Genomic DNA, 23,050 nt, shown 5'->3' on the forward strand with positions numbered 1-23,050 from the left:
ATTAAAAGCACATCGCAAATTGACCAAAACATAAAATTTCCAGTTTACACCGTAAGTCTTGAAAATCACTAAAATTACTCTAAGACTTACGCAAGAAACGTGAGACTTAACAGGTGTGGTTTAGTTGAATACAACAAAGACTCGATTGATGCCTTTTCGTTATAGTAATACTGTGTAAAAGTATCCGCGTCACGCCAAAAACCTCTAATTGCTTCGAAAATATCAAGTCTGAATTTGGAACTGTTCGTCATGGTACAGCAACGCAAGCACGCAAGCTATGAATTTCAGGTGGTAGAAAAGGCAATCATTGACCCGCGAGTAAAGGTCAAGCCCAGATTTTTGTTGCTTTTTTAGCAGAGGTCGCAAAAAAGGCCTAAACTCCGTAGACAATTTCATATTTGCGAATTTAAAAGTGCTAGGACTGCAAGCCATGTTAATTGTGGTATTTTTGGCAGTTATTTCTGCCCTTGAGGCAGCGTATATAACCGAACTGACTGATGACAATTTTTATGAGTACGTGAAAGACAAGAATGTAGTCTTGGTCGACTTTTATGCTCCCTGGTATGGATTTTTCAAGTCATTTCCACTTCATGTCGTTGTTCATGTCATTTCCACTTAATATACATTAGTGTTTTATTTTCAGAGAATGCAAACCCGCATATTTATCACTGCAAAGTGTTTTTCTGTGAAAATATCCTTTTTTGCTTAAAAACTTTGTTATTATGGTTTGATGAATCTTGTTCTGATTATGTTCAATACTGGATAAATTACTCAATAATTTTAGCAACTGAATGACTGACCTATTGAATTGATTTGATATTGTGAATACATTTCGTGACATTAGGTGCAGCGACTGCAAAAATTTGGACCCTGAGATAAACAAAGCAGCAGATACCCTGGAAACAAGAAGCGGTGACATCGCGAAGGTACCAATGACTTTTTTTGGTCTCATTAGTCAATGGCTATTGAATTTAAATGCTGATCGATAGATAGAAGTAAAAATGTGCCGTCTTTTCGTAGGTGGACTGTTTTGGAGCTGGCAAAGGACTGTGTGAAATGTACAGGGTGAAATCTTGGCCCCAGGTCAAACTTTTCAGGAAAGGCAATTACATCGGTGAATACACAGGGGCACAAACTGGAGGTAGATAAAATAATTGTGCTTCCATAATGACATTTTCGATTTACGGCCGCGTTTAGAAAATTACTTCAAACTTCTCCTTTTTTTACTTCAGGTTTAGCTATGCAGCACTAATAAATTAGGCAGTAGGGTTTTAGTCTACATGCAGGTTTTCTTGATTTCGTACTCATGATTTTGGATAAATGACGAGATAAAGTTAAAAACAAAAGGGGAATTGACAATGATCAGCGGTCAGGGGTGAAAAGTTCACCCAGAATGATTTTTTTTCGGTAAGACACCCTTAATTTTCAAACTTTTCATCCTTGTCTTATCTACAAAAAAGGTGTGAGCAGCATGAAAAACTGTATCCAGGCTAAAATTACGGCGGTTAATTCTAAAATGGCTAAAAAATTCATATAATGAAGTTTGGAGTAATGTAAAAAACGAGGCCGTATTGGCGAATTGTCATATATATTCGTTGTGTAGATAATTTTGCAGAGGCGAATTTAAGTAAAATACATCCAAATAGAAAAAACCCTCCTCTATTCATCTAGATTATCATCCTTCTCCTTATCTACAATTTATCGCTTCATATATGATCACTAAGTATAACGATGTCACGTGACTATTATCGACTTATTTATTCAGAGCACTCTACCACAATGAATACAAAAAATAACAATTTCAAATTTTCTTTAAAACCTTGACACTTTCAATATAAACACTGACAAACTATTTTCAAGTCACATGCCTACTGCAATTTCCCTTTTTGAATCTAGCTTGCCTAGTTTAATCACTGCCAAAATTACTTGGAACAGCCAATGCTTTGCGCTGTATTTTTCTATTTTTCATTTGTTTTCCCGAATGCTACTACAAAAAATGTTGAAAGTATAGAAAAATATCAAACAAGCCACAAGAAAAAACATACTGTATAACCCCTTTTTTCAATAATAAATCAACATTGTTCTTTGGCGGAGAGGGGGTTGGCTGAATTTGCCTTCGAAAACCTACGTTAGTGTTCCAAGACTTTTGGCAGTGATTGTAGCTTGCTCCCTCTCTTAAGCTAACTGCATCTATTTTCACAGACGCAATAGCATTGTACGTCGAGAGTCTCGCAAGTCAGTCCTATGAAAACCAAGTTGTTCCAGCAAATGTAGCGGCCGCTGGACAACAAATGCCCTACCAAGCACAGCCAGTGGTACCCGGACCAGGTCCCATGGCTGCAGTCCCTGCCTCGCAGCCACAAATGCAACAACCTCAAAAAGTTTCCACACCCGAAAACTCGGGACTCAAAGTCGAAGGTAACTTATTCTTCTCATTTGTCGGGGGCGGCGCCAAGAAATTCAAAGTGAAGGGGCTCGAGTTGATAACATTATTAGACTAAAAAACCAACTTTTGAAAAACGCATTGAACTGCTTCACGATATTTTATGCCTATGATTTTATGGGGGTACTCGTTATGTGTAGCGGTACACTGGAAAGCCGGCGATAGGTTGTCGGGGGCCTTAGGTATATTCAAAGGGGAAGCTTCCTTGCGAGCGAAAGTTTTTTGCAACCACGCCCTCTAGACTAGCTTTAAATACATTTCAGAATATTCCTTGCGGTCCTATTCTGCAAAATTTTGCGATTTTTAAGGCATGGTTTTTTACGTTTGATTAATCCCCATCTTAAAATGGAATTCGTTACTTTATGGGGCATTCCTTTGAAATGAAACAATACTGTAAAAGGAATTATCGCACTATTCTTTTCTTTTATTCCTATTTTTTTCTATTCTTTGTATTCACTCAAAAACACCAAAAACTTTTTATTCTCCCAGCCTCTCACCTGGTGCCGCCCATGTTTGTTTATTCATGAAGTAGCGTCAAAAAGTGACTCACGGTAGCTTTGTTTCTGTTCTGCATAAATCGAATTGAAAAGAACACATTGCATCTTGCAAGTCTAGCAAATAGTGAATAGGTGGTCAAAAATAAATTACTTAATGTTCTGTCCATATTAAAAATAACATAAGCACATGAATGTGACTGCTAGGTGACTTTTCGTCAATAAGATTTCTCATTATTGGTTCCCTAGAGTGCAAAAGACATAAACCAATCAAGCCAGGGCTTTGTTCGTTGCTTGAATACTTTAACAATCTGCTTTTGCAACTATTCACGCCAGTCTCTGTGGAGTGCCAACGAGAGTCAGGCCAAGTCACACGATTTTCGCGCTTGAATAACGGTTTTGCGGCACGAGGCAATTTCAAAGTAACAGTTTGGTCGAGGAAGTGGGCTAAATGTCATGCTTGAAACACCTGTTCATTCTGTTGGTTGACAAACCCATGGGAAAACGCCAGCTTCTTTCCTCGTCATCTGTCAAATTACAATATCTTGAGCAAGACATTAGAGAAGCTTTTCTTTTGAATTTTAGCACATGCAAAAGCGACGATCCATAAGAATAAGGGATCGAAGAAAAGTTTGAGCGATCAGCTATCAAAAAATAAACTCAAGAAGATCGCAAAAGTAGCCAACCGAATTGCCAAGAAAATCACGAAAACTGCAAAGAATCTGAAGAAAGCGAAAGGCAAGGGCTCAGCCAAACAATAAGGGTAAAGGTAAAGCGATAGTTCGGTTGCTTTACAATTTGAACAATGACCACACTGCAAGATAATCGGACGCTAGTCTGATAAGGTAAAGGTACAGCAAATGCGATAACGAGGCTTATCCAACTGGACAGGAGCAGGAAAGCTGGCGAATGCCGTTTCTCGGGCATTTCCATAGAGTACTTTCGGTTTTTTAATAAATGAATTCAATATGAATAAATAAGGCTAATGGTTTATGGTTTTGTTCCATTCTTTGGTAATTTGGTTCTAAGATAAATTGTAAATACAAGTAAAGAATAATGAAGAATAATTCAGTTGTCCGTTCAAGCATTTATAGAACAGACTTTATTTCTATTTTGTTCGTATGTTTATACCTCTGCCCTGAAATATTTTATGCTTTATTGAAGAAACAATTTTTTAGGTAAAGAAACACGTCCTTTACGATATCCCCGCAAGTCTCTTGCTCTCCATAGCATCGAAGCTATTTACTGCAAAAACAGAATCGTAAATCATTTCCTCTTCCCAATTGTGAAGTGAAAATGAAGGGCCTATTTGAGAGAGAGAGAGGGGTATCTCAACCACACGAGATGCCTAATTCGGGAAAGATAGCTCAGTAACATATTAGGAGACAAAAGTATTTTGTGTACTCGAATATTCTAAGTGTGTATTGGTGGTTTTCTATCTACGTTCTCACAAAAGCCTTCCCAACATAGCAAAGCTTGGCAAATGCATGTTTTGTTGCTTTGATGTGTGTTCAAAAACAAATCGTTTCACTTATGCACCAAGAAAGTAACAATCTTATACGTTGGTACAAGAAGATTTTTCCACAACTGTCAGCTTCGCGCCAGAACATGTTGGGTGTGCAACACTGCGCACTGGCAAAATATTTAGTAGATTATCCCAACATAGAGAGGCATTTTTTCGCTTGGGTTCAGACGAGCCAAGCGACTTGCAAGTGTAGCCTGGCTAGAAAGCACCACAAGCCAAACGAACACGGCAATGTTTTATCAAATTTGAACTGTTTAATTTACCATGCCAATTTTTCCATAAACCGCTGATTCTTCGACTGCAAAATTTGTAAATGAAGGCATTTAGTTTTTCATCTCTCAGTATAAGATGTTGTGACGCGTTGTTCTCTCAATATTTCTCAAGTCTCAAGTCTCATGACTCGCGCTTCATTTAAATAAAATCCTACTTGACAACACTGTGCGACGATAATCACTGTGCTTTCCAAATCGCTGCTGCCTTCCATGCTGTTCAACTTAATTACACACTTTCTGCTGTAACAGAGCCAGCTGCATCGAGACATCCACATTTCACAGTCATTTAACGAAAAACTGGTTCTTTCTTCCATAGTTTTTGCAGAAATCGAACAGATAGCTATTAGCTATGACTGATGTTGCAGCGCTATAATATAGCTAGGAAAATACTGCAAAGAGCGGCTCAAGCGGTTCACCTCTCACTTCTTCGTAACAATCGTTGATAAAAACAGAAAAAGTTGTTGTTGTTGGGATTTTCTTGCTTTATTCGCTGTATGTTAGGCCATAGAACTTCCATCATCTCTGGCCTTACAATGTTTGTTTCAAACCAAGCAATACCACTGTGTTTATTTCACAACGGAGAGGTAAACTACTTGCCTTAAACTAACCTTCTACATATACCTTAAACTAACCTTCTACATATACCTTAAACTAACCTTCTACATATACCTTCAACTTTCATTGGCAGACAATTTGCTTTGCTCCTTGAAGGGCGCAAGACGAAGGCTAATGTTTTTCGTCCAACTGAAAATTGTCCCCCGTCCAATAAGCTGAACTTTACCGGCTATGCAGACTCACCTTGAAATTTCGAGGATCGAGTCTGCTCATAGGAGGATCAACGGATGATTTTCACACAGTTACTCGCATGTGAAGAGATTGGAAAAACCCGTTAAAAATGTACAGTGAAATGCTATTACACCTTAATTAACCACTAGCTGAAACTCCTTAGCAGAAGGCAAAGTTGAATTATATTGGCTGGTTGCTCTTCAAAAGAGCAATGATAAACATGGAAAAACATTAAAGACCCTGAAAAATTAACTGCTTCGTTACTTTTGCTATCACAGTTAAATTGACAAAAAAATGCCCGATATTTTCATCTCAAGTTGTAAATTTGATCACATTACTAAACTAATCTAAATTGGTCGCAAACAAACAAGAGAGGAGGTCAGACGCAGTTAGTATAAAACCATGCTATCAAAAGACAGGATGAATCACATTCCGAGAAAAACTAATGTCAGAAGTCTTTTGTGCGAGCCAAATACAAATTTAAGATCGCTTGGTTTCGGCATCATTCAAGATGTTAATTTGCCTTTTATTTTTTCAACTACTGCCGTTTCCGGATGCCTTCGAGTATAAAAAAGTATGTAGGCCTTGCATCGTGCTACGGCTTCTTCGCTTACCAAACTAACACAGCTGTCGTTAAAATGATACCATGAACCTGTCGTGTAAAGGGAAAATAGTTAATCTCAACAAAAATAGTCAGGGTTTACACATCGCAAGCATTAGATCTGAAAGAGGCTTGCTTTGTTACAATAAGTTTTAGAGCTGGCGGGAGAGAAGGGTGCATAAGAGGGCAGGTTAAGAGAGTGGACTTTTCATTTGAGGCAACGACAATATCAAAAGTTGTGAATACCAATAATAATAGAGCAAGGAGGAAATGCCATTTTTCAAGAATAAGAAGATTATGGCATTCTTATCGCTCCCACAACCGTTTTCTGAATATGCAAAGGGGAGGCGTGAAAATAGAAATAGTTGAGTATTGGGAAAAAGACCAGGGTTAGGCAAAATCGACAATAAGAAATAAGTGTTTGAGGATGATGACTGAAATTGATAAAGAATTTGAAATCTGAAAAAGAAGCATTTATAAGGTTACCTTCGTGCCAAGCGTAAGCTGTGTAATGACCCGACGTTAAGCTGAAATGAAAAACACAGGCCATACCTATATAAAGGCATAATGAAAAAGGCATTCAGGATAATACTACGAGTCAAAATAAGAGAAAGCATATCACGATAAAGAACATAATAATATAAGGCATAATATAAGAACAGAAGCAAGAATAAATATTGAGTATAGGGAGCACAAAGGATAATAATATGAGTCATAATAAGAGAAAGCATATCATGATAAAGAACATAATAATATAAGGCATAATATAAGAACAGAAGGAAGAATAAAAATTGAGTATAGGGAGCACAAAGGATAATACTACGAGCCATAATAAGAGAAAGCATATCACGATAAAGAACATAATAATATAGGGCATAATATAAGAACAGAAGGAAGAATAAATATTGAGTATAGGGAGCACAAAGGATAATACTAGGAGGCATAATAAGAGAAAGCATATCATGATAAAGAACATAATAATATAGGGCATAATATAGGAACAGAAGCAAGAATAAAAATTGAGTATAGGGAGCACAAAGGATAATACTAGGAGGCATAATAAGAGAAAGCATATCATGATAAAGAACATAATAATATAGGGCATAATATAGGAACAGAAGCAAGAATAAATATTGAGTATAGGGAGCACAAAGGATAATACTACGAGCCATAATAAGAGAAAGCATATCATGATAAAGAACATAATAATATAGGGCATAATATAGGAACAGAAGCAAGAATAAAAATTGAGTATAGGGAGCACAAAGGATAATACTAGGAGCCATAATAAGAGAAAGCATATCATGATAAAGAACATAATAATATAAGGCATAATATAGGAACAGAAGCAAGAATAAATATTGAGTATAGGGAGCACAAAGGATAATACTAGGAGGCATAATAAGAGAAAGCATATCATGATAAAGAACATAATAATATAGGGCATAATATAAGAACAGAAGGAAGAATAAATATTGAGTATAGGGAGCACAAAGGATAATACTAGGAGGCATAATAAGAGAAAGCATATCATGATAAAGAACATAATAATATAAGGCATAATATAGGAACAGAAGCAAGAATAAATATTGAGTATAGGGAGCACAAAGGATAATACTAGGAGGCATAATAAGAGAAAGCATATCACGATAAAGAACATAATAATATAGGGCATAATATAAGAACAGAAGGAAGAATAAAAATTGAGTGTAGGGAGCACAAAGAATAATACTACGAGGCATAATAAGAGAAAGCATATCATGATAAAGAACATAATAATATAAGGCACAATATAGGAACAGAAGCAAGAATAAATATTGAGTATAGGGAGCACAAAGGATAATACTAGGAGGCATAATAAGAGAAAGCATATCATGATAAAGAACATAATAATATAGGGCATAATATAGGAACAGAAGCAAGAATAAATATTGAGAATAGGGAGCACAAAGGATAATACTACGAGGCATAATAAGAGAAAGCATATCATGATAAAGAACATAATAATATAGGGCATAATATAAGAACAGAAGCAAGAATAAATATTGAGTATAGGGAGCACAAAGGATAATACTAGGAGCCATAATAAGAGAAAGCATATCATGATAAAGAACATAATAATATAGGGCATAATATAGGAACAGAAGCAAGAATAAATATTGAGTATAGGGAGCACAAAGGATAATACTAGGAGGCATAATAAGAGAAAGCATATCATGATAAAGAACATAATAATATAGGGCATAATATAGGAACAGAAGCAAGAATAAATATTGAGTATAGGGAGCACAAAGGATAATACTAGGAGCCATAATAAGAGAAAGCATATCATGATAAAGAACATAATAATATAAGGCATAATATAGGAACAGAAGCAAGAATAAATATTGAGTATAGGGAGCACAAAGGATAATACTAGGAGGCATAATAAGAGAAAGCATATCATGATAAAGAACATAATAATATAGGGCATAATATAAGAACAGAAGCAAGAATAAATATTGAGTATAGGGAGCACAAAGGATAATACTAGGAGCCATAATAAGAGAAAGCATATCATGATAAAGAACATAATAATATAGGGCATAATATAGGAACAGAAGCAAGAATAAATATTGAGTATAGGGAGCACAAAGGATAACACTAGGAGACATAATAAGAGAAAGCATATCCTGATAAAGAACATAATAATATAAGGCATAATATAAGAACAGAAGCAAGAATAAATATTGAGTATAGGGAGCACAAAGGATAATACTAGGAGCCATAATAAGAGAAAGCATATCATGATAAAGAACATAATAATATAGGGCATAATATAAGAACAGAAGCAAGAATAAATATTGAGTATAGGGAGCACAAAGGATAATACTAGGAGCCGTAATAAGAGAAAGCATATCATGATAAAGAACATAATAATATAGGGCATAATATAGGAACAGAAGCAAGAATAAATATTGAGTATAGGGAGCACAAAGGATAATACTAGGAGACATAATAAGAGAAAGCATATCATGATAAAGAACATAATAATATAAGGCATAATATAAGAACAGAAGGAAGAATAAATATTGAGTATAGGGAGCACAAAGGATAATACTAGGAGGCATAATAAGAGAAAGCATATCATGATAAAGAACATAATAATATAAGGCATAATATAAGAACAGAAGGAAGAATAAATATTGAGTATAGGGAGCACAAAGGATAATACTACCAGCCATAATAGGAGAAGGCATATCATGATAAAGAACATAATAATATAAGGCATAATATAGGAACAGAAGCAAGAATAAAAATTGAGTATAGGGAGCACAAAGGATAATAATATGAGTCATAATAAGAGAAAGCATATCATGATAAAGAACATAATAATATAAGGCATAATATAGGAACAGAAGCAAGAATAAATATTGAGTATAGGGAGCACAAAGGATAATACTAGGAGGCATAATAAGAGAAAGCATATCATGATAAAGAACATAATAATATAGGGCATAATATAAGAACAGAAGGAGGAATAAATATTGAGTATAGGGAGCACAAAGGATAATACTAGGAGGCATAATAAGAGAAAGCATATCACGATAAAGAACATAATAATATAGGGCATAATATAAGAACAGAAGGAAGAATAAAAATTGAGTGTAGGGAGCACAAAGAATAATACTACGAGGCATAATAAGAGAAAGCATATCATGATAAAGAACATAATAATATAAGGCACAATATAGGAACAGAAGCAAGAATAAATATTGAGTATAGGGAGCACAAAGGATAATACTAGGAGGCATAATAAGAGAAAGCATATCATGATAAAGAACATAATAATATAGGGCATAATATAGGAACAGAAGCAAGAATAAATATTGAGTATAGGGAGCACAAAGGATAATACTACGAGGCATAATAAGAGAAAGCATATCATGATAAAGAACATAATAATATAGGGCATAATATAAGAACAGAAGCAAGAATAAATATTGAGTATAGGGAGCACAAAGGATAATACTAGGAGCCATAATAAGAGAAAGCATATCATGATAAAGAACATAATAATATAGGGCATAATATAGGAACAGAAGCAAGAATAAATATTGAGTATAGGGAGCACAAAGGATAATACTAGGAGGCATAATAAGAGAAAGCATATCATGATAAAGAACATAATAATATAAGGCATAATATAGGAACAGAAGCAAGAATAAATATTGAGTATAGGGAGCACAAAGGATAATACTAGGAGGCATAATAAGAGAAAGCATATCATGATAAAGAACATAATAATATAGGGCATAATATAAGAACAGAAGGAAGAATAAATATTGAGTATAGGGAGCACAAAGGATAATACTAGGAGGCATAATAAGAGAAAGCATATCATGATAAAGAACATAATAATATAAGGCATAATATAGGAACAGAAGCAAGAATAAATATTGAGTATAGGGAGCACAAAGGATAATACTAGGAGGCATAATAAGAGAAAGCATATCACGATAAAGAACATAATAATATAGGGCATAATATAAGAACAGAAGGAAGAATAAAAATTGAGTGTAGGGAGCACAAAGAATAATACTACGAGGCATAATAAGAGAAAGCATATCATGATAAAGAACATAATAATATAAGGCACAATATAGGAACAGAAGCAAGAATAAATATTGAGTATAGGGAGCACAAAGGATAATACTAGGAGGCATAATAAGAGAAAGCATATCATGATAAAGAACATAATAATATAGGGCATAATATAGGAACAGAAGCAAGAATAAATATTGAGTATAGGGAGCACAAAGGATAATACTACGAGGCATAATAAGAGAAAGCATATCATGATAAAGAACATAATAATATAGGGCATAATATAAGAACAGAAGCAAGAATAAATATTGAGTATAGGGAGCACAAAGGATAATACTAGGAGGCATAATAAGAGAAAGCATATCATGATAAAGAACATAATAATATAAGGCATAATATAGGAACAGAAGCAAGAATAAATATTGAGTATAGGGAGCACAAAGGATAATACTAGGAGGCATAATAAGAGAAAGCATATCATGATAAAGAACATAATAATATAGGGCATAATATAAGAACAGAAGGAAGAATAAATATTGAGTATAGGGAGCACAAAGGATAATACTAGGAGGCATAATAAGAGAAAGCATATCATGATAAAGAACATAATAATATAAGGCATAATATAGGAACAGAAGCAAGAATAAATATTGAGTATAGGGAGCACAAAGGATAATACTAGGAGGCATAATAAGAGAAAGCATATCACGATAAAGAACATAATAATATAGGGCATAATATAAGAACAGAAGGAAGAATAAAAATTGAGTGTAGGGAGCACAAAGAATAATACTACGAGGCATAATAAGAGAAAGCATATCATGATAAAGAACATAATAATATAAGGCACAATATAGGAACAGAAGCAAGAATAAATATTGAGTATAGGGAGCACAAAGGATAATACTAGGAGGCATAATAAGAGAAAGCATATCATGATAAAGAACATAATAATATAGGGCATAATATAGGAACAGAAGCAAGAATAAATATTGAGTATAGGGAGCACAAAGGATAATACTACGAGGCATAATAAGAGAAAGCATATCATGATAAAGAACATAATAATATAGGGCATAATATAAGAACAGAAGCAAGAATAAATATTGAGTATAGGGAGCACAAAGGATAATACTAGGAGGCATAATAAGAGAAAGCATATCATGATAAAGAACATAATAATATAGGGCATAATATAGGAACAGAAGCAAGAATAAATATTGAGTATAGGGAGCACAAAGGATAATACTACGAGGCATAATAAGAGAAAGCATATCATGATAAAGAACATAATAATATAGGGCATAATATAAGAACAGAAGCAAGAATAAATATTGAGTATAGGGAGCACAAAGGATAATACTAGGAGGCATAATAAGAGAAAGCATATCATGATAAAGAACATAATAATATAAGGCATAATATAGGAACAGAAGCAAGAATAAATATTGAGTATAGGGAGCACAAAGGATAATACTAGGAGGCATAATAAGAGAAAGCATATCATGATAAAGAACATAATAATATAGGGCATAATATAAGAACAGAAGGAAGAATAAATATTGAGTATAGGGAGCACAAAGGATAATACTAGGAGGCATAATAAGAGAAAGCATATCATGATAAAGAACATAATAATATAAGGCATAATATAGGAACAGAAGCAAGAATAAATATTGAGTATAGGGAGCACAAAGGATAATACTAGGAGGCATAATAAGAGAAAGCATATCACGATAAAGAACATAATAATATAGGGCATAATATAAGAACAGAAGGAAGAATAAAAATTGAGTGTAGGGAGCACAAAGAATAATACTACGAGGCATAATAAGAGAAAGCATATCATGATAAAGAACATAATAATATAAGGCACAATATAGGAACAGAAGCAAGAATAAATATTGAGTATAGGGAGCACAAAGGATAATACTAGGAGGCATAATAAGAGAAAGCATATCATGATAAAGAACATAATAATATAGGGCATAATATAGGAACAGAAGCAAGAATAAATATTGAGTATAGGGAGCACAAAGGATAATACTACGAGGCATAATAAGAGAAAGCATATCATGATAAAGAACATAATAATATAGGGCATAATATAAGAACAGAAGCAAGAATAAATATTGAGTATAGGGAGCACAAAGGATAATACTAGGAGCCATAATAAGAGAAAGCATATCATGATAAAGAACATAATAATATAGGGCATAATATAGGAACAGAAGCAAGAATAAATATTGAGTATAGGGAGCACAAAGGATAATACTAGGAGGCATAATAAGAGAAAGCATATCATGATAAAGAACATAATAATATAGGGCATAATATAGGAACAGAAGCAAGAATAAATATTGAGTATAGGGAGCACAAAGGATAATACTAGGAGCCATAATAAGAGAAAGCATATCATGATAAAGAACATAATAATATAGGGCATAATATAAGAACAGAAGGAAGAATAAAAATTGAGTGTAGGGAGCACAAAGAATAATACTACGAGGCATAATAAGAGAAAGCATATCATGATAAAGAACATAATAATATAAGGCACAATATAGGAACAGAAGCAAGAATAAATATTGAGTATAGGGAGCACAAAGGATAATACTAGGAGGCATAATAAGAGAAAGCATATCATGATAAAGAACATAATAATATAGGGCATAATATAGGAACAGAAGCAAGAATAAATATTGAGTATAGGGAGCACAAAGGATAATACTACGAGGCATAATAAGAGAAAGCATATCATGATAAAGAACATAATAATATAGGGCATAATATAAGAACAGAAGCAAGAATAAATATTGAGTATAGGGAGCACAAAGGATAATACTAGGAGCCATAATAAGAGAAAGCATATCATGATAAAGAACATAATAATATAGGGCATAATATAGGAACAGAAGCAAGAATAAATATTGAGTATAGGGAGCACAAAGGATAATACTAGGAGGCATAATAAGAGAAAGCATATCATGATAAAGAACATAATAATATAAGGCATAATATAGGAACAGAAGCAAGAATAAATATTGAGTATAGGGAGCACAAAGGATAATACTAGGAGGCATAATAAGAGAAAGCATATCATGATAAAGAACATAATAATATAGGGCATAATATAAGAACAGAAGGAAGAATAAATATTGAGTATAGGGAGCACAAAGGATAATACTAGGAGGCATAATAAGAGAAAGCATATCATGATAAAGAACATAATAATATAAGGCATAATATAGGAACAGAAGCAAGAATAAATATTGAGTATAGGGAGCACAAAGGATAATACTAGGAGGCATAATAAGAGAAAGCATATCACGATAAAGAACATAATAATATAGGGCATAATATAAGAACAGAAGGAAGAATAAAAATTGAGTGTAGGGAGCACAAAGAATAATACTACGAGGCATAATAAGAGAAAGCATATCATGATAAAGAACATAATAATATAAGGCACAATATAGGAACAGAAGCAAGAATAAATATTGAGTATAGGGAGCACAAAGGATAATACTAGGAGGCATAATAAGAGAAAGCATATCATGATAAAGAACATAATAATATAGGGCATAATATAGGAACAGAAGCAAGAATAAATATTGAGTATAGGGAGCACAAAGGATAATACTACGAGGCATAATAAGAGAAAGCATATCATGATAAAGAACATAATAATATAGGGCATAATATAAGAACAGAAGCAAGAATAAATATTGAGTATAGGGAGCACAAAGGATAATACTAGGAGGCATAATAAGAGAAAGCATATCATGATAAAGAACATAATAATATAAGGCATAATATAGGAACAGAAGCAAGAATAAATATTGAGTATAGGGAGCACAAAGGATAATACTAGGAGGCATAATAAGAGAAAGCATATCATGATAAAGAACATAATAATATAGGGCATAATATAAGAACAGAAGGAAGAATAAATATTGAGTATAGGGAGCACAAAGGATAATACTAGGAGGCATAATAAGAGAAAGCATATCATGATAAAGAACATAATAATATAAGGCATAATATAGGAACAGAAGCAAGAATAAATATTGAGTATAGGGAGCACAAAGGATAATACTAGGAGGCATAATAAGAGAAAGCATATCACGATAAAGAACATAATAATATAGGGCATAATATAAGAACAGAAGGAAGAATAAAAATTGAGTGTAGGGAGCACAAAGAATAATACTACGAGGCATAATAAGAGAAAGCATATCATGATAAAGAACATAATAATATAAGGCACAATATAGGAACAGAAGCAAGAATAAATATTGAGTATAGGGAGCACAAAGGATAATACTAGGAGGCATAATAAGAGAAAGCATATCATGATAAAGAACATAATAATATAGGGCATAATATAGGAACAGAAGCAAGAATAAATATTGAGTATAGGGAGCACAAAGGATAATACTACGAGGCATAATAAGAGAAAGCATATCATGATAAAGAACATAATAATATAGGGCATAATATAAGAACAGAAGCAAGAATAAATATTGAGTATAGGGAGCACAAAGGATAATACTAGGAGCCATAATAAGAGAAAGCATATCATGATAAAGAACATAATAATATAGGGCATAATATAGGAACAGAAGCAAGAATAAATATTGAGTATAGGGAGCACAAAGGATAATACTAGGAGGCATAATAAGAGAAAGCATATCATGATAAAGAACATAATAATATAGGGCATAATATAGGAACAGAAGCAAGAATAAATATTGAGTATAGGGAGCACAAAGGATAATACTAGGAGCCATAATAAGAGAAAGCATATCATGATAAAGAACATAATAATATAAGGCATAATATAGGAACAGAAGCAAGAATAAATATTGAGTATAGGGAGCACAAAGGATAATACTAGGAGGCATAATAAGAGAAAGCATATCATGATAAAGAACATAATAATATAGGGCATAATATAAGAACAGAAGCAAGAATAAATATTAGTATAGGGAGCACAAAGGATAATACTAGGAGCCATAATAAGAGAAAGCATATCATGATAAAGAACATAATAATATAGGGCATAATATAGGAACAGAAGCAAGAATAAATATTGAGTATAGGGAGCACAAAGGATAACACTAGGAGACATAATAAGAGAAAGCATATCATGATAAAGAACATAATAATATAAGGCATAATATAAGAACAGAAGCAAGAATAAATATTGAGTATAGGGAGCACAAAGGATAATACTAGGAGGCATAATAAGAGAAAGCATATCACGATAAAGAACATAATAATATAGGGCATAATATAAGAACAGAAGGAAGAATAAAAATTGAGTGTAGGGAGCACAAAGAATAATACTACGAGGCATAATAAGAGAAAGCATATCATGATAAAGAACATAATAATATAAGGCACAATATAGGAACAGAAGCAAGAATAAATATTGAGTATAGGGAGCACAAAGGATAATACTAGGAGGCATAATAAGAGAAAGCATATCATGATAAAGAACATAATAATATAGGGCATAATATAGGAACAGAAGCAAGAATAAATATTGAGTATAGGGAGCACAAAGGATAATACTACGAGGCATAATAAGAGAAAGCATATCATGATAAAGAACATAATAATATAGGGCATAATATAAGAACAGAAGCAAGAATAAATATTGAGTATAGGGAGCACAAAGGATAATACTAGGAGCCATAATAAGAGAAAGCATATCATGATAAAGAACATAATAATATAGGGCATAATATAGGAACAGAAGCAAGAATAAATATTGAGTATAGGGAGCACAAAGGATAATACTAGGAGGCATAATAAGAGAAAGCATATCATGATAAAGAACATAATAATATAAGGCATAATATAGGAACAGAAGCAAGAATAAATATTGAGTATAGGGAGCACAAAGGATAATACTAGGAGGCATAATAAGAGAAAGCATATCATGATAAAGAACATAATAATATAGGGCATAATATAAGAACAGAAGGAAGAATAAATATTGAGTATAGGGAGCACAAAGGATAATACTAGGAGGCATAATAAGAGAAAGCATATCATGATAAAGAACATAATAATATAAGGCATAATATAGGAACAGAAGCAAGAATAAATATTGAGTATAGGGAGCACAAAGGATAATACTAGGAGGCATAATAAGAGAAAGCATATCACGATAAAGAACATAATAATATAGGGCATAATATAAGAACAGAAGGAAGAATAAAAATTGAGTGTAGGGAGCACAAAGAATAATACTACGAGGCATAATAAGAGAAAGCATATCATGATAAAGAACATAATAATATAAGGCACAATATAGGAACAGAAGCAAGAATAAATATTGAGTATAGGGAGCACAAAGGATAATAATATGAGTCATAATAAGAGAAAGCATATCATGATAAAGAACATAATAATATAAGGCATAATATAAGAACAGAAGGAAGAATAAATATTGCAGCAATAAGACGGCAATAAAATCAATTTTTTAAAGCTCGGAAGGCCTGTGGAAGGACTGACAAACAACTGGCAAAAATATATGCACATAGAACTGGGAAAGGGATGCTTAGGGGAAAGGTTCCGCCGGTAGAAGAAAATACTTCAAAGGATATGCTAGAAAAGTTTATGAATTCTGGTCTAGCTGCTATCAAAAACAACGTGCTGTGTTTTTTGAATAAAAACATAAACTAGAAAGCATTTCATTTAGGCTCATTACGTCACATGCAGAACAAGACGATATTCAGGGCTTCAGAATTCTTACCCGCCTCCGTGGTGGACCACAACTGCGGCCAAGTCATAGATGTTGCTCTTGGCAGATGGTCGATTTTCTTTTTGTCGCTAAAACATGGAATTCAAAACTCGATCATTGTTTAGTTTTGAGTTAGGCTGCTACCATTGAGGATGCTATGGAGAGGGGCGGCTATTGCCAAAATTTACTAACGGCTACTATTAGTCCTTGAAACACAATCTAATCAACGAACTACCACATAAGCCCAGGGTCTATTCCAAGGAACAGGGAAAGAAAGGGTAGAAAGGGAACGTCTGTAATACTGCTGTAATACAGTATAATCGGGTAAAGCGTACTTTAAGGGACCGGTGGATTAATAATCCGGTTATAACGTACTTTAAGGGACTGGCGGATTAGGTACGTTAGATCCCAAGTGTATAAATACCCTGAATAAAAAAGTTTAGAATGAAAATGAAATGGAATGACTGCTGAGTGTCGGCATCAGACAAATGCGAAAATTCGAAAATCGTTGTATGACTTAGATGGTCACAGCACTTGAAACGACCAAGGAAACAATAAAACAATATCAAATAATCGCAAAGGACTTTGTAAAATTTGCATTGACAAGTCTTTCCCTTAACAACTGACGTCTCGATCTTTTCATGCTCAGTGCCTAAAGAAGCTGTTTGCTTTTCACATTCGTACTGTAAATTTCTAATTTGAAAATGGCTTTGAAAAAAAAAATACTAACTTGAAGCCTTTTTTATCTGACAATCCTCAGAGTATAAAACATCAGAAAAAGGTGCCGAAAGAACAAGATGGAAAACATATACCCACTGGTGGATCGAAAAAAGGCGAGCCATGATCAGTATAATTATCAAATCAGTACCGCTCACCACTGCAGTCCAAGAGAAAAGCGAACTCCTTTTTTGTTTGTATGTAGATCGATTCCAACACTGCTAGATTAAAAGACAAGCGGGCTCTGCCAGTTGTCTGAAACATATTGTCACTATAGCGTCTTGCAGGGGTTATTCTAACGTGGTTTTGTTACCGTTTTGTGGTGTTGCAAATTTGATATGTGGTGTTGTGATTTTAATTTTGTGGTGGTATAAAAAAATTGACTCACTGGGAAATTTGTTTTCAAAAAATAAGGAATCGTTTGGTAAAACTAAAAATTTCAAATCAAAACAAAACTTAACGCAACAGACGAATTATAGTAAATAGTCAGCAAGGACCGATAAGAGCAACAATGATTGGATGTTAGACTCTAATTGGATTTCTGTACACACCCTTCAGGTCACTGGTAAATGAAAGATTCGCCCATTTTTAAAATTCGGTTTTTACCTTTAAGGCAAAGTAGATAAAAAACAGGGGCGTAGCCAAAATAGGGACGGTTAGATGGGCAACGAGGAGAAAATGTTTGCTGACCACAACCTTAAGAATTTGGAAAAACACCCTGTTTTGAAAATGCGTTCGGAAAAGCTATGGCTTTTTTACGTGGCAATGGTTGGCTAATCAAACAGTCATATGTATCCTTGTGTCACTGACCCCTACAATTGTCTGTTTCTTTCACAAATCCCCTAATCTTGGTGCCAGAAAGAGTCAAAGGATGAAAAATGGGGGAAAGGTATTGCGCAGGAGAATAGAAATAAGGCTATGGCACCAAATGTACAATTCCTCTTACGCTTATATTCTGAATTGCGTAAGGCGAGGCGAGTAGAAAAGATTTGAGTGTAAAACTGATTTTCCAAAGTAGCCAAAAAACAATAAACAGTATTCAAAATTTGCAAACTAAGTCTGTTCACCTTGGAGCATAAGTTGCAAAATCTCCGACAGCATTTCAGAATCCAGGTTTTTTAAGGATTGAAGCGCTTTAGCATTTTAGGTTCTATTTTATGTCTATAGAACGTGGAGGAATTTTCTATAGAGACCCTAAAACTAGAGAAAATTGTAAAACACTCTGTAAAAGTACGCTGCTGATAATAAAATCATTTAAGTAAAATTTTGGCGTTACTCGGGGATGTTCCTGCCAATAGCGTCGCATTCGGCTGAAAATTCTGGGAAAGGGTTATTCTGGGAAATGCTCATCGAAGATATATGCTCATCGAAGATACTTTTCCCAGAACAGGTCAGATTTGTCATTAAAATCAAAGCCTTGTCAGTTTCTCACTTAATGCTCAAATTTGGAATTAATGCTCTTATTCCAGGATACGTCTCATGTTTACAGAAATGTTTTCCCAGGACAGGATCAACAAATTATTGCAGAAGGCACATCCCTGTGGTTTTTCTCAAAGGTAAACCCCACCGGGGATAAGGGTTCCACATTTCGAGTACTGGCAACTTAGAATGCACATGTAAGTACAGATTTCATGTGGTACATATAATGATATAGTGATGATTCTACTTCACGTGAATGTTTTCAAAACATTGCATGCACTCATTAGCCTCCTAACATCACACGAGGGCGGCTCTGCATCTAGCATCCTAGCCAATGCTTGCATAAGATACGGATATACATAATTAGTGATGTTGATAGGCCTAACCAAATATGCCAGTTTCATATTTTTCATTGCGGCATTCGTAGAATTGAACACATCTTGATGCTGTAATACCAGTTCCGTAACGTCCAGATTCAAGCATATTCTATTGCGCACTTTGCAAAGGGTGCTTCGGCTGTATGTTTATTTGTCTAACAGGGTTTTAAGGTTTCTCAATTTTCTACCATTCATGTGCATAGAACTTAGGAGACTGTGCCCTCTTATTCGGGCCGAGATCTACTGCTTTTTGAGTATTTAATTTCTTATTAGGTAAAACTATACCATCCTCCACATCCCCTCAAAATTTACAGTCTACAGCGCCAATGCTTACACTGAAGTAAAAAAGAATTATTTTTTATGTCAGTGGATTTTTTACTACCGTTGTTTTTGGTTTTTTCTCAACAGTAAAGTTAAAAAGTTTAACGAAAAAATATCCATGATTGAATTTGTGGTTTTCTTAAAATTATTCTTAGAATAACCCCTGGCATTTTGCACGATTTAGGTTGTCTAAACGTTGTTGTACGATGGCAGAATCACTTGGTTTAACGGTATTTCTAGGCCTACAAGATCGAGGAGGCTGTTCTCTTTGAGGGGCATTCTGATGTTTTATAATCTGTGGACGAAAAAGCTTTCAGTATGAAGCTCAAAGCCTTTTCAAAATGTGCACTTGAAACAATTTACGCCAAAAATTTTGTCAGCAAAGCTCACCTGCGATTGCCGTAACGCATATGGGTTCATATTAAGGTCTTGCAAGGGGAATTTCACATAAGTGTCGACTTTACTTCGTCCGAACTGAGAATATCTAAAGCGCTTTAGATGCAAACAGAGGACCTGTCGAGAGAACAGAAGAGTCACCAGTGGATCAGTAGAAAAATAAACAAACGAATGAATAAATGAATAAAGAAATTATTCAGGTGAAAATAACGTACATTGGATAGACTTGTCAACCAGAATTTCTTGGTTGAGGGCTGCCGTTTATTGCATTTCGGACACATGTACCGTTCGGTGTCTCCCAATTCTTCCACGTCAACAAATCGTTGTAAACAATCTGGAAAACAAACAAAAAGATTGGTTGAAGCTGTTCTCTTAAAAAGGCCACGAGAAACTAGGTATTTAAAGAACCGATACAAGTGTTACTAAGTTGATATGTTTTGAGCGCTTTAAAGCAGGACGATCGGAAAAACAATATCCTAAGAAATCATCGCAATCCTTCTCTGTCATTGCAATCCTTCTCTGTCATTGCAATCCTTATCTGTCATTGCAATCCTTTCCTTCTGTCACTGCAATCCTTCTCTGTCATTGCAATCCTTCTCTGTAAATTCAATCCTACGCTGCCATGTAGCATCCAAAAACGTGAGTTTTGTTTCATATTTTCATTTCATTTCCGAATATCACTACATTTCACCCTTTTACCCCTAAGGCAATGTTGATAATCAGGATAAATTAAAATGACAAAAAATTCTTCAAAACAAAAATATTTTTTCAAAAAGGAGAGGGGAAGTTGACCTGAATCCGACCATGAAAAATGATGTTAGTGTTTCAAGACTTTTGACTGTCATTGTAGACGGGGCATCATTTAGCTTTGTGATAAAAACTACTTTTGTGAAAAGAAACTTAAGTAGGGACCACGTTTAACAGTAGGACTAGGAGGGCAAGCATGTTTGGTACAGGAAAACAGACGCTATAAAGACCCTGGTGGTGCGGATGGTAGTGGCTGGATTTGTGAAGCATTTTTATTTGACGGTGGATCATTTGGTGCAAACTAATGTAGTAAAACATAGTCATCACGAGTAAATATACTTGGACGTGCAGGAAAACATCTGTTGCCAGGCCAACGCTGAGCACCAAGCGAGTAGTATTCTGATTCTTTCAGATATAATGGCTCCCGCCAGACTTCGTTGGCGTTGATCTTTTCATCGCCTTCACTGAACTGTTTCTTTGAATTTAGGACAAAGCGGACAGTGAATTGCATCTATTTGCTTGAAAGAATTAGGAGATGCACAGGAGAATGATGGTGTTGAGGTGACAAGAAAGACGCCTGGGAATCGATGCTTTTGTTGTTGCAACAACGCGAGTAGCAACATTGAGAAGCAAAATAAAGGGATTATATTTAAATTTGAAAACAACATTTGAAATAGCAACACATTATTTGTTTAGATTTGGAAATGGGTTGAAGACGATCGAAAGAGAATTTGGCTTCTAAATGATCGTCAGGTGAACGAAATATCTTACAATGGAGTGAAGAATATTTTTAAAACAACTTAACGAATGGGGGAGAAACGTGTACATGCTTTCAACGACGATAGCTATACGGGCTCTCAAAGTCGCAGGGCAACAAATCACTTGAAACCGCTCAACCGGACGTCTAATATAAGAAGCAAAGCAATGACGACAAGCGGCTCGGACATCTTCAACAAATACAAACCACTACCGTCATTAGTAGGCAAAGACGAAATGCAGCGCTTCGCTGAGGAACGCGCGGACAAAAAATTGGCATTCGAGGCACTGGATAATGCGAGAAATCTGATGCAGGCTATGAAAAACAGGCGCGATATCATGCCGTTTACGCATACCTACCCTAAAAAACTTGCAACTGAAGACTTTAAGACATATCATGGAAAGGAGAAGGGTGACATTATGAAAAGTAATAAACAGCACCAATTATTCCACAAAAACAAGTCCAGCAAGGAGGATATGAAATGGAACGGTACAAAGCAGGAATCGCAAAATGGTTCGCTGAAGTAGATAAAGGGCATGGAGGGGACACAGTTGCCTGCGTGAGTGACTCAATGTCTCTGTTCAGGCCCCATTTGGACAAGGTATATCTAATTGAGAATGGTACACTAAGTCCACCTCCTCGTTAATGACGCAACAGTTACTAGAAAAAGTTACAATTTGACTCTTCGAAGACAAAAAATCGAAAAGAATTCTTGATTTTCTCTGCGGTAAAATAACGCTTTCATGTGGTTGCAACTCTTCGGCAGCAGTAAGGATTTCATTAAAAAATATGGCTAGGGAAGAAGACCTGCGTACCAGTAATTCATGATGTATGTAAACGTGAAATTCAAT

General features: G+C 34.6%; 2 protein-coding genes across 2 annotated transcripts in view; one reads left to right on the forward strand and one right to left on the reverse strand.

The window, feature by feature from the left end:
* The first annotated feature begins 318 nt into the window (after nucleotides 1-318).
* On the forward strand, nucleotides 319-4,048 carry LOC135687814 (uncharacterized). The gene is made up of 5 exons (XM_065204482.2): nucleotides 319-561; nucleotides 845-926; nucleotides 1,021-1,141; nucleotides 2,203-2,418; nucleotides 3,523-4,048. Exons 1-5 carry the CDS (start codon nucleotides 431-433, stop codon nucleotides 3,696-3,698), a joined length of 726 nt encoding a protein of 241 aa, XP_065060554.2. The 5' UTR covers nucleotides 319-430; the 3' UTR covers nucleotides 3,699-4,048.
* A 1,776-nt stretch (nucleotides 4,049-5,824) lies between these two features.
* The window catches only part of LOC135687812 (ubiquitin carboxyl-terminal hydrolase 3), a 30,176-nt gene continuing 12,950 nt past the window's right edge, over nucleotides 5,825-23,050 (reverse strand). Inside the window, exons 12-16 of the mRNA XM_065204479.2 lie at nucleotides 20,911-21,029; nucleotides 20,690-20,812; nucleotides 17,478-17,554; nucleotides 6,608-6,648; nucleotides 5,825-6,172 (exon numbers count right to left, since the gene is read on the reverse strand). Of these exons, the coding sequence (XP_065060551.1) occupies nucleotides 6,027-6,172; nucleotides 6,608-6,648; nucleotides 17,478-17,554; nucleotides 20,690-20,812; nucleotides 20,911-21,029 (506 nt within the window). The 3' untranslated portion in view covers nucleotides 5,825-6,026. The remainder of the gene's footprint in view (nucleotides 6,173-6,607; nucleotides 6,649-17,477; nucleotides 17,555-20,689; nucleotides 20,813-20,910; nucleotides 21,030-23,050) is intronic.

Source organism: Rhopilema esculentum, chromosome 20 (genome assembly GCF_057945365.1).
Source record: "Rhopilema esculentum isolate cy_ngs chromosome 20, ASM5794536v1, whole genome shotgun sequence".
NCBI classification, from domain to species: domain Eukaryota; kingdom Metazoa; phylum Cnidaria; class Scyphozoa; order Rhizostomeae; family Rhizostomatidae; genus Rhopilema; species Rhopilema esculentum.

Excerpts from the sequence above, each read along its gene's own strand:
- LOC135687814 (XM_065204482.2), top strand. The coding sequence starts at position 431 with ATGTTAATTGTGGTATTTTTGGCAGTTATTTCTGCCCTTGAGGCAGCG. Across the intron at positions 562-844 it reads GTCGACTTTTATGCTCCCTG|GTGCAGCGACTGCAAAAATT; the intron begins GTATGGATTTTT and ends TCGTGACATTAG. Across the intron at positions 927-1,020 it reads GAAGCGGTGACATCGCGAAG|GTGGACTGTTTTGGAGCTGG; the intron begins GTACCAATGACT and ends GTCTTTTCGTAG.